The sequence below is a fragment of the Chelon labrosus genome (assembly GCF_963514085.1).
Source record: "Chelon labrosus genome assembly, chromosome: 2".
In the NCBI taxonomy this organism is placed as follows: domain Eukaryota; kingdom Metazoa; phylum Chordata; class Actinopteri; order Mugiliformes; family Mugilidae; genus Chelon; species Chelon labrosus.
Genome location: NC_140338.1, coordinates 21,071,507 through 21,084,174, shown reverse-complemented (window position 1 = coordinate 21,084,174; position 12,668 = coordinate 21,071,507). Strand labels below are relative to the sequence as shown.

At 43.0% G+C, this 12,668-nt stretch overlaps 1 protein-coding gene across 9 annotated transcripts in view; it reads right to left on the bottom strand.

The window, feature by feature from the left end:
- rims1b (regulating synaptic membrane exocytosis 1b) overlaps nt 1-12,668 on the bottom strand; it is a gene marked incomplete at its 5' end in the record, with an annotated part of 68,488 nt that overhangs the window by 13,476 nt on the left and 42,344 nt on the right. Inside the window, 16 exons of one of the 9 annotated variants that reach the window (XM_084567253.1) lie at nt 447-512; nt 1,004-1,084; nt 1,710-1,799; nt 2,496-2,615; nt 5,813-5,890; nt 6,343-6,405; nt 6,838-6,954; nt 7,765-7,918; nt 9,287-9,343; nt 9,529-9,682; nt 10,755-10,926; nt 11,048-11,178; nt 11,269-11,384; nt 11,573-11,619; nt 11,854-11,910; nt 12,012-12,135. In XM_084567253.1, coding sequence (XP_084423379.1) covers nt 447-512; nt 1,004-1,084; nt 1,710-1,799; nt 2,496-2,615; nt 5,813-5,890; nt 6,343-6,405; nt 6,838-6,954; nt 7,765-7,918; nt 9,287-9,343; nt 9,529-9,682; nt 10,755-10,926; nt 11,048-11,178; nt 11,269-11,384; nt 11,573-11,619; nt 11,854-11,910; nt 12,012-12,135 — 1,627 coding nt within the window. Of the gene's footprint in view, nt 1-446; nt 516-1,003; nt 1,085-1,709; nt 1,800-2,495; nt 2,616-5,812; nt 5,891-6,342; nt 6,406-6,837; nt 6,955-7,764; nt 7,919-9,286; nt 9,344-9,528; nt 9,683-10,754; nt 10,927-11,047; nt 11,179-11,268; nt 11,385-11,572; nt 11,620-11,853; nt 11,911-12,011; nt 12,136-12,668 lie in introns of all 9 variants that reach the window. The other 8 variants (XM_084567254.1, XM_084567255.1, XM_084567257.1 and 5 more) reach the window with 8 other exon arrangements.

Sequence of the window (12,668 nt, the reverse complement as noted above, 5' to 3'; positions counted from 1 at the left end):
TAATTTTGGAGGCTGTAATTTGTAGTATTATTGAATTTTACTGTTTTGTACTAACACATGCTAATGTTATTTTGAATTTTGTCCAGTTCAATCCAGTTTAACAGCACCACAAACCACATCCTCCTAAATGATCATCCAGTTGAATCACCCCCTTTCTGACGCTCTCTCAACATCAGCTATACTTTAGAACAGTCGTGAAGGAAGATTTAGTGCGGGACACATTCATTTCCACCAGTGTACCTAAAGTAAGCAAGTTTGCCCACATGACGTTATGGCGACGCTACATACAGGACACACGAGCAACAACTAAAAAGAACAAAAGATTAGACAAAAAAGTTCAGACATGATCCTTTTAAGAGACAATAGAAGGGATGACAGTCGTGAGAGGAGATGAATAATAATAATAATGAGAATGAATGAGTGATTGAATGAATGAATGATCTTACCTGTCCCCCTCCAGGCTTTTTTTGCTGCCCCTCTGACAGTTTGGACTTGATGAATTGCTACATTGCCTGCTTCGGCAAACAGCAGCCACAGAGAGAGAGAGGAAGAAAAAAAACAAACACGATGTGGAAAATGGCGACCCACAGAAAAAAATAAAATAAATAAATGGAAAAATTGAATACTTGCTCATAGGTTGGAAATAATGCATATGGCAGCTTGGCTTTTGTGTGTTTTAAAAAAAGGTTTGTAGCTGCTATAAGATCTTTAAGATTTTCCACCAGTAAGAACATTACAGCAAAGGAAGTGCTTTCAAGCCAGAGAAGTGGGGGATTCAGAGCGGGTGCTGAGCAGAGAAGCAGGTGCAGCAGAATGAGGGACCACAAATATCTACAGTGAAGGGGAAAGAAACTGTGCCGGTCACAAGATCTGTGATATGCTGTATAACATCTACAGGATGAGCTCTAAGCTGCAGGATAGTCCTCCAGGTGAGTGGGGTCAGGAAGGTGTGAGCAGGCAAGCAGAGCTGCAGCGTAGTAGAGGGGGGGCAGGCCCGGTATACCTGTCTTCTTCTTCAGGGGCCACATGTTCTACTAAGATCCGGGGGCTTGGGGGAGTCTTGCGGGGCAAAGAGTTGGAGCACCTAGACGGGGCGGGAGGGAGGGAGGAGCAGCATCCCAGAGTGGGCACACCAGGAGAGGTTGTTAGTGAGTGACAGTGACGACAGAGAATCTGTGAATTTTCTTTGAACTTGTTGGAGTAACGTCACAAAGATCTGGAGAACTTTAAAACATTTTAAGGAATGTGGGAAAGCTGTGAGAGACATGTGCACAAACTAACACGGTGTTGTTTGTTGCATTTATTGAGTTAAGCTAATCGACTTCCTTCAACGCTGATGTCTATGTGAAGTAATGTGAAGACACAGGCAAGTAATGGTTAGCTTAGCTTATCTTAGCATTTAGGCTGCAAAAGGACGAAACTAGACCCATTTTCAGCTTTTTTTTTAAACGGCTTAATCCATACGAAACCCAAAGTTTCCCCCCGTTTTTTGGTTTCTGCGGTACGCTAGTGTGAGGTAACCAACTACAGGTCGGAATCATAACACTGAAAAAGAAATGCGTAAGTGTCTTTCCACAATGAATAACATATCTGAAGCTTCAGCGGAGTCACTGTTTCTGAAATCTATTTTAAAAGAAAGTCAGAATCAGAATCTGCCGCCAATTAAATTCACTGCGTTCATTCACTGAGTAGATTTTCTTTTTCGATACCTGTCTCTGTTAGTGCAGTGAAAGTTGGTGTCTGGTCTCAGACAGGTGGTGCTGGCACTCCTCACTCTGTCCAACGACGGCTGCAGGTCGCTGCGCCGCGACAACACGGCGGTAGACAGGCAAATAAAAGGCAGAGGGAGAAACAGAGATGGAGACGAGGTGCAGAGCACAGAGTATGCACGGAGATATTGAGAACAAAAAGGGTGGTGGGTGGCGAGAAGATACAAAAAAAGAAAGTCAAGAAAGGAATAGGTAAAATAAAGGAAGGGAGAGAGAGAGAGAGGGAAGGAGACAAAGAGAGAAAAAATGAGGCCATCAGACAGAGCAGTAACATGTAATGGCTCTGATGCTCAATCTCCATTTATCATAGCCAGTCATTCCTCACGGCCATACACTGAGACCACTGAGATGGGAGGTTGGTGGGTTGCCATGGGAACCAGGTCTAAGTGGGAGAGGTTTGTAAGAGTGTGTGTGTGCGTGAGGGAGTGAGCAAGGGGAACGAGGAGAGCAGAGCAGTGAGCGGCCGCGGCTGCATGTGAGCCCTGTGTCACGTCATGCTGCTTTGTGACAACAGATACATTTAACAGATGGTTGGCTCTGTGCCGTCGCATGACATCGCCACACAGCGTTTGTCAGCCCTCACACGGACGCCAACCAAGAGCTTAGGGGTTTGTTTAATGCTCTGCCCTTACCAGTACATGCTCAAGGGAAAAAAAAAAAAGAAAAAAAAGCAAAGGTTCTGGGCGGGTGAGAGGACGAGAGAGGAGATGTGTGAGGTGTTCTTACCTAACCGTGACCTCATCAGTGAACCTGAGCACACGGTGTGTAAGGATGCTACGGGGCAAGGTGCTGCCCCCTTCCTGCCTGTGGGGCGGCTTGTTCTTTAGGCATGCGGGGAGGGTGGAGCTGTACGCAGAGACCCCACCCACGGCAGGCGGGCAAAGAGCCATGCGCAAAGGAAGGTAAAGGAAAACAAAAATGACACATGCAACCGACAGAAATTAAGCAGCGGCAAAATGAGTGAAGGGGGGAGGAAACACAACATCCAAATCACAACATCGAATATAAGCTTGAACGGCCTTTAAATTAAAAATGTGCCACTGGTGTTCCCCAGAAACACCACACGGAGAAAATGGACACATGAGTTGAACTGCATCCTGCCTGCGACTTCAGAGTGAGGAGTTCATTACGTAACAGTATAGAGATAGGGCCTGCACACATATAGTGCACAGGGAGATTATGTGTGATGTTGATTACATAAGACAATCTAGACGATCTAAAGAGGCGGCACGTGGCGAGGAGAGATCTATAAAATGTATAGGAGCATCATTAAGGATTAGCATAACCGAGAGAAATGGAGGAAATGGATTGTACAGGAGGTCTGGTGGCTATGTGGCCAGGAATGAGGCATTAGAGTAAATATGACTGATGATTATGTCTTTGTGATGCTCGTTCAGAGGTAGCAGAGAGAAAAAGAGAGATTAAGAGAAAGCTGCATATCAGTGTGTTCTGTTCTGGTGCACATGACGACGCCAGGATCAACACCGGATAAATCCATTAAAGGACAATAGCTGTATGTTATAGCCCATACACTGCAACTCACATAGTCTCAACGTCACGTCCAATAATTTGCAAACCGTTTCTTACAGTTTAGACTTTTTTTCCATTTAGCCATTAACACAGGGTGCTTCAGCAACTTCGTATTGTATGTCCACAAAATTCAGGGAAAGATCTGTTGAAATTGTAACCCAGGCTTTCTGCTATAAAAGCTAGCCTTAAAGCAAGATAAGATCATCGTCCAGGGTTATTTACTAAAACATTTCAGAAATTTAGTTTTAAACATTATAATAAAAATATAACCGTTTTATGAGCTGACTGACTTTGACATGGATGTGGAGGGCCCCTCTAAATACAACTAATAACGTGTTTTCAAGCTACGTTGCCGTGGAGTCGCTGAAGTGTTTCTTGAGGGCTCGTCAGTAGTATATTATCATCAGAGGGGCAGCTTCTGCCAACGGGCACGGCAGACAACTGCTTGGGCCTTTAAACTACAGTTTTCAGTGACAGTATGAGAGGCCTCCCTTAGCCTCCACCTGATACAACTGTGCACCCTCAGTCCCTGTTACTGTTACTTGTCGTGTGCATGAGTCTTTAAGAATGACAGTGCCCAATTCAGAATGAAAAGAAGTTATCCCTCTGGGGGTACAAAAAAAGAAAAGAAAGAAGAAGATAAAATAAATAATAAATAATAAAAAATAACACTAAATTGCTACCTGAATGCTGTTAGTCTTTCCTTAACGGGGGAGAGACATTTTAATGAATTCCACTAACGTCACATTATTTCATTTGTTCTTTCTTTGAGAGTTACCTTGGCTAACTTAGCTAGCAGAGCAATATGTCCAGCTCTGTCACTTACCAAGTCTGGTGCGGAAATGTTTGCATCAGACCTCAATAGACGCTAGAACAGTGATGGGCAAACTTTTTGACTCAAGGGCCCCACTGGGTTTTAAGGTTTGACAGATGGTCAGGGCCAGCATCAGACTGAGGGTGAATTAATATAAATTACTTGCAAGTAGAGACGATAGACGCGGCTTTAGCAAAGGTCGTAAGTTTTTGGAGCGGGTCATCTAGTGCAATCAACTAAAACGCACCACATATTGCAGGATAAAGACAAAATGAATGCGGCCGTTAGGACAATTTTGTAAACGCTCGATGGGCCAGATTAAATAGGCCGTAGTTTGCCCACCACTGCTCGAGACTCACCTCTGATTGTCATCAGTTTAAACTAACTCATGATTGGTCAAGCCTAGCTTGACAAGTGATTTCATACTTGTCACGGCCTTCAAATAGCGGCAACCACCGACTGTCAATTTGAAGCTACGTATCAGTGGCATTCATTAAAAATTACTTGCAGGTAGTTCCTTTTTAGTGTGAACAGCTCTGCTACGCTAAGCTAAACTCAACATGTCAACGCTAACCACGTAACGAGCATGCTAGCACTCCAACTAGGATGGGAGGCAAAGTACTTCTGAAGTGGCCAGGAATGACAGTTGTTCTGCACATATATTGGTCATAAAATCGAGTTTGACGAGTTAAAATTTATATCTGATTGTCATGTTAGAGGGAGAAAACACGACAGCTTACAACTGATTCAGAGGGGAATGTAAATCTGTGCCAAATTTAATCCATCCAATAGCTCGTCAGCATTTTACTCAAGACCACAGTCGTTACGATTCACTAAGGGACCACTAATGCCAAATTTAACAACAATTCATTTCATTGTTTATATATTTCAGTGAGTTCGGTGTGTCTCAACTGACCCAGAGTCGGCTGGTAAACTGCTGAATGCTTTTTGTCATTTAATTTTTTTCCCCTTGATGCTGGATTCTATGATGCTTGATTCTCTAGACATGATATTCTGCATTTCTACATTTCTCTAGCCCGACTCAATCCCTATCAGAAATGAGTCTGGTAACACTCCGTCGGGATTTGGGATTTAATTATGTTTCACCCGATACAGAGAAACAAACACTTGTGCACAAAACCGGACAGTCCTACAACCAATCAGCCATTTTGTTGCACAGATGACATGTATGACTACGTTGCTGTTTGACTGGCCTTGCAGATCTTTGCCAGAGCATAATGAGTTCCCAACGGAGTGACTCCAGAGCAACTTTGTATCACTCAGTATTACTTTATTTATTTTTTCCTATGTTGTTTCACCTGTTGGTTTACCTGACAGCATAACATACAGTACATACAACATCCCTTTACTGCACCCATGTAGGGAAATGTTAAGAACTGTTTGTGATTTGTAGTTGAAGGGCTACAACATGGAATATTAGCAGTATTGTCCTAACACTGAAGGGAAAGCAACACACACTGTTATCCAGCTAAAGCGGCACCATGACAAAGCAACTTGGCAGACACTCTAACCAAAGCAAGCACAAGCAGCACAGCGGTCTGGGAGACATATGGGCATTTATTGCGTTGAGAGAGCATTACCGCAACTAAATGGCCCACCAACTCCACAAATGAGTCTGGGAGAGCTGGACAGTCACAGAGAAGGGCACGCAAGACTGCCTTCCACACTAAACGCTTACCTGTAAATGTCTTTATGGATACCATTTACTAAGAGGGGCATTTTGGGGGGGAGTGTGTTGCTGTATCTACCTATGCCCCTGGTTGTATGAATGGACATCATGCGCGTAAAGGAAGACAAGAAAACGATATGTAACTGCTGTGAGAGAATGCGACCAATGCAAAAAAAAAAAAAAATGAAATAAATGAATCAAAAGAGCTTTGCCTTCTTTGAGGTCAGGTCTTTAATCCCCTCATACTGTGATCACTGTGTTGGCTGCGTTTTTATGAGAGTGTTGTGGTGATAGACAAGAACTGGACATGAACTTATGAGTGTACTACTACTGCTAATGTGACAGTTTTGGCACATGCAGGTGCAGACGAGCAGAAATATATTTATCATTTAAAGATATCAGTTGATTCAATTTTCATTTACAAAATTTACTTTGGATGTGTTAAGATGGACTTGTTAAAGCATAGTGAGGATGGCAATGATGATATTTTAAAATAAAGTGGAAGATGGTTGTCTTTTTTTTTTTTTTTTTTTTTTTACCTGTTTGTGTGCAGGCACTCGGCACTCCCGCCCCGGATAGACCTGTGTATCTCCAGGACCTCACTGTCATTGCCATGACGATGGGTGAACCAATGAAAAAACAACGCAAGAAAACACAACAGAAGAGGATGGCAACAGGCAAAGTGAATTTATGAATGACAGAAACCAGGAAATCATAATTCTGAGATTTCAAGTCTGCATTAAACAGCAGAAAATCATACAACTAAGTCAGTATGTTGATTCACTGTTAGTAGTATTAGTAGAATTTAGTTTGCAAAAACTGATTAAGCAAAACAAGATTAAATCTTTGTGTAATATCAGTAAATATTAGCACATTAAGCACTTCATTCATGGACGACGTAGACCAGAGTTGCTGCCAAAGCCACTGATCCACTCATCCTATTATGTGTGCATCTTGTTTTTAGCATGTAGTTTATACATATATAACAAATCCTCATAACCCTGTCCCTCAAAAATCTCAGAGATCCAACTTACCTGTCCTCAGAGTATTCGTAATCCGAGTCGCCGGAGCGTTGGTGCTCCAGGTGAGACTCGCTGTAGCGGGAAGGAGAGTGAGTGGGGTGGCGGTTCTGGTGGATCTCATCCAAACTCCTGATGAAATAAAAGATATCTAATGAATATCTGTACCGTACAGATGCAGGAAGAAAAGCAGGTAACATAAATATGTGCATGTTCTTGTTTTATGGAGTTTGGATCTTGACGATGATCTTGAGTCATTAAGTTTATGCTTCTTTTAACTGGATCTGACAACAGATATGGAAGCAAAGAAGAGATGAGACTTGAGTCTTTTATTTTGAAAGACATGCAGGAAGTGTCAAGTATCAGGTACAGTATAATGCTTTGCAGCAATCCCCTTTGGTTTGTAGCAGAATTTTTGCGTCAGTGGCAGTTTATACCAAGTACGCGAATTGCCGACTCGCATACTTGGTAGTTCGGACGTTAACATTTTTGGCAGCCTCCATGTGTCAAAGGAGTTCATGACTAGCAATGATGTGTATTACTCTGATTTGGCCATAAGGTCATGTGATTAAAAGCCTCTAAAACATGTTAACAAGCTGGATTAATAACAGGATACATATGCCGAACAGTCAGGGGGATATTGGATTATTGACTCTCACACTGATTAAAAGACAAATGCAATCACAACTGTTTGTGATATCTAAGAGGTAACTGTATTTTATAGAACAGGCCAAGCTTTCACACACTCCTCTGTGTTTATATTATGTTTTATAGAAAACAATATTTATCATTATAATCAGAAAGTTTTTAAAAGCTGAAACCATGCAATCTTTCAGGCATTATATGTGAATATTAACTTTTATTCTGTGTAAACAAGACTAATAGCTGTAGTTGTAGGATAAATCATGTTTTCGCTGCATAATGCCGGCAGGTGATGCTGACCTTTGTATGGGCACGTGCGCAGGTCGAGACCGAGCCCTGCAGGAGTCCTCTCTGTGAGGAGACACTGAGCGGGAGCGGTGCTGGACGGGCCGCTGCTGCTCCGGCACGGCCAGCGTACTGCCCCGCTCCCTCTCCCTGGAGTTGCGCTCTGCACCTACACATGAACAGAGAGATCCAGAACGGATATCCAGTTCACAAACATTCATAAAACATGTCTCAGGTTTCCTAAGGATTCAACACAAGCACACAAACGCACACCCGAGCATTGACTGAATGTCCTTTGATGAGGACGCACCAGTTGTGAGTGTTGTGCTACGAACTACCATGACAGATGTCATTCTCTTGCAGACTGTAAAACATCACCTCAGCGCGTTTTACAGGCAAATGACCAGCTAGCAAACAAGTTAGCTGGTCATGTGTGCTAGCAAACTGTTTCTGCAATGTCTCTGCCAGACCTGAAGAGTCCCAGGAGAGAAGACATATCTGACGTTTGCAGCTATAAGGCCTCAAAGCACGTCTTGCATATGAGTCACATGGTACAGGACAATATAAATACAACAAATGCATGAGATTTACGAAACCTGTGTTAGCCCAAATTAAGCATGTAGTTGTTGATAGAAGGTAGAAGTGAAATGTTATATTTTTTATGAATTCAGAGTTCCACAAGTCTCATTCATTTTCTGCATAGATCATTTTTTAACTGATGAGGCGTACAAGCCTGTGTTGACCTAGGTAAGACTCCTCTGATGCTGTTTGGTGAGAGGCACAAGCTAAGGGAACACTGTCTGAGGCTGAATTCACTTTTGGATTTTGAGTCAGTTGTGAATACACTGAGCAAATATGGTATTGTATCAAACATGTTTCTTAACTGAGGCGGCTTAGTATTGTATAAATAGAGATTCATATATTTTTCCTGATAAATAGCTGTAATAATGAACAGTAATGATGATAGTATCAATCTGTTAAATCATTTTCTGATCATATACACTTTTCAGTCACAAACCATACCAATCCAGCATTTGAAAATGCCAAAATAAAACATATTTTTTTCGTCAGGTCCACTACTGACTGACAGGATCTGAAGTCACGGCAGAAACAGGCAAACAGCGAAGCGGTTGTAGTAATTCTGCTGGCCAGAATAATAAGAATTCCTCTACCACTGTACATGTTCTGTGTCGTTTCAGTGAAGTAAGCAAACATAAGGAAGGGCTGGAAGCATGCAGGACAATGGCAGGAGGCTTAGAGGAATGGCGGTGAGCTCTACAGCTGAACATGCACTCAGTTCTTCAGTGTTTCTATGGCCCAGCAGAAGAGGAGAAGAGGAGCATGTATGAATTACAAAAGTCTTTGCTGATACAGCATTGCTTTTTTAAATTTGGGTGCAATTTGTGTTAAATAATACGTAGAGCCAGAAGTAGGTTAGAAGGATGGAGGGAGGATACAACAATTTGCTCTCTCACCCAGTGCTGGGCACCTACAGACTACTACGAGGAAATGCTCAGTAATCGTGTCCCCCACCCACCTTTATTCACTACTAACAAACCATCATCAAACTCTGAATCAATGATGCGATGAGACCCTGCACAGGACACGCACGCACACAACACACACAAACAGACAGGGTTGAGAGGTTCTGTTTGTCAGTCTCCCACACTGAGAGACACAAAAGAGAAAGCTCAGAAAAAGAAAGGTTAGCAACCACACGCTCAAACGAACTGTAGGTAAAATGACACATATCCTGTAAAAATGCACAGACAGACATACTCTGTAGTTTCTTGCTGGGGCTGTCTCCGTGGACGTGTCTGCGTGGGAGGTACGGAGACGGCTGGGGCAGAGGTATAGAGGACACGTCGTGTGTCTGGAGTTTATACCAGTGCGGAGTGTCGTCTAGCAAGGCCGTCTCCAACTCTATCAGGATCTGACAGAAGACAAAGAGGGAAATGTTGGAAGAATCAGATGAGAGGGTTTCTGATGATAACCAGCCGCAATGGTCACAAAGTTCAGTGACTTTCACTCATGCTGTTCAACTGTTGCCTGAAATATTGCTAGCAGTTACAAGACAACCTTAACAAAATGGGAAGTTTTTTGTAATCATATCACTAGCATTCAGATTCACCCTGTCACCACTTAAAGCAGACTGTGAACCACTGTTTTAACTGGAAAAAAATCTTTAAACCCATCTGGCTTTATTTTAAATCATAGTCAAAATGCCAAGGTTTCTGATGAGCAGTACTGCCTACTACTAAGTATTGCCTCTTTTTGCTGTGGAGACTGAATGAGGTCAAGTGCATCTTGTTTGTTTTAATTATCCTTGATACGTGTCTAGAACCTGAACTAGAGTTGAAGTGATTGGCCATAAGGTCTACACACAGAAATCCAGGACAAAGACAAGCCATGAAGTCCAAGGATCTGTGATAAAGCCACGGTGATGCATAGATCAGGATAAGGACATACAATGATTTCCGATGCACTGAGTGTTCCCAGGAGCACTGTGTGGTTCAGAATTGATCAGGTATTTATGGTAGAGCAGCTAGATGGAACCCACTCTGAGTAAATGGCACATGACATCCTTTGTGACGTTTGTCGAACGTTAAAGGTCTCAAGGAAAGGAAATATTTGTGGTCTAACAAGCCAAAACTGAATTCTGAGGGCAGGGCTATGCTGTTTAAACAGCAAGTTCTCCTCATCACCAGCTAATAGAATCCATACAGTGAAGCATGGCGGTGGCAGCATCATGCTTATAAGACTGTTTGTCAGCAGCTGGGACAGGGACACCAGTTGGTTATGAGGGAAGGGAAGGATCCATGCAAATGCAGAGAGGTGCTTGAAGAAAACCTGGTCTAGAATCCAAGACCTGAGACTGAGTTAATGGTTCAAAATTTTTTAGCCTTGAGTTGTTGATGTTAATTCAACATCCAACATGTAAAATCACTTGGTTTATAAACTAGAGCTGTACAACAGCAGTGTATGTACACTGGTATGTCACCCACCTCGCCCAGGAATTCACTCTCCTCCTCCTGGACTCTGGGCTGGTCCCAGACTGTGATCTCCAGCATGCGCTCTCTAAAGTCCCGTCGGTGAACATGGGAATAAATGAAGGTCTGGTTCCACTTGGGCTCAGCGCTCTTCTTCACTGTTTTAGTCCGTCGTTTACTCTTATCACTGCAACGGAAATGTAAGCACGCACAGTTTAGATCACATGTTTGTGTGTATGCCAGCCCTTCCTCAACAACCAGGTGAAACGCACCTACAAAATAATTGATAATGAACACAAAGAGCTAACCTCCTGTCAGGCAGGAAGTACATCTTGACATAGGGGTTCCGAGGTCTTCCATCTGGTCGGGTTGGCAGGTCTATGGCTTGAAGGACGTTGACAATCAACTGATGGCCTACTTTGTCGTACGACAGCTTCACCTGAAATGATACAGGAAGACAGTTAGCTTCAGTACAAAATAAGCTATACCCATTCACATGAACCAAAGTTCTCCTCTTCCAGGTACTTACAGAGAGCTGTCCAGGCAGTACCAAAGGAAGGTCCCGAAGGGTGCCAGGGCTGGTAGGCGACATCACCGATATAGAGGGACGCTCCATTTTCTGCGATTCGAAGGAACTGGAGCCTGCTGAGTGATGATAACAACAGATCTTTTAATAAACCACAGAAAAGTAAAGCGCAGTCAACCCCAACATTTGAAATGAAAGCATACCGTGATGTGTAAAGAGCCTATTTCTCCACAGAGGCTACTGATATGTGTAATGAACCGCTGCACAAACAAATATAATCACTAAACCCCTCCATATAAACACTTACTAGATTCTAGAGGAGGGTGGGACGACTCTGGGATTCTTGGGATGTCTCTGCAAAAAGTAAAAGAGAGTCACTGAGTACATTCAGATCTACTACATGTTCCTGTCTTAACTGAAGGAGCAACAGTTTCATGGTGGAGGAAGCAGTCAATCAACCACACAGCTTGGGGGGAAGTATAGAGGAGAAAACAACAGCAGGAAAAGAGGGATTTTTCTCTTGGATCTGAAGGATTTCAGGGAAGATGTAGGGGAAAGGACTCCATCCATTAGATCAACTCTACTTACTGACAGACTCTATACACTTTTCTCAAGAAGTTTTTTGATATAATTCTGTGGATAGAGCTTTCAGATAAAGGAAGGAAACATATCAAAAGTGTCAGAAAAAGATTCTTTATTCAAGTATTTGGATGATAATCATTACCTATGAACAGCACTAATCTTACCCTATAGGTCTTGAAACAACAATCTCCACTTGAGGCTCAGCCTTGGATTCAAGAATGATGTTGTACACTTCTTTCTTGGTTGCTCCCGGCAACGACTTCCCATTCCACTGCAACACCTCATCACCTGGGAACAGGATGTCATGACACACAAGATGAGAACGAATAACCACACCTGAAGAGTGGAGGCTAGTTAGGCTGCCAGTGTACCACCAGACACATTTCATCTCCATCATTGGCAGCTGCTGCATGGCATCAGCTGTCCCTCTCTGATGGGTCCAGATGTGCTGATATTAAGTGACCTGGCTGTCAAAATTGACCTTGGCACTCCATACATCACTCTGATTATTGGAATCATGACATCTAATGCTCAGGTTACAGATGTGACTGACCGCATTCACATCATGTCAGAGGGAAAGTAACGGACGATTCTCGTTTGTACACCTTGCTAGCGTTCGTGTCATCTGACAACTCAGGATGGCTGCAATCAGTACTCTTCTGCTGCCTGGGTTGTCAGGTGTGACGGTGTGGATGCATGAGAGGTGGGGGTGGTTATCTTCCAGTTACTTATTTGGCTACATGGCCCACGCAGACATGATGCCAATAAAATTACCATTACCAACGTTGTTACACTGTAGGCCACAACACGTTTTTGCAAAA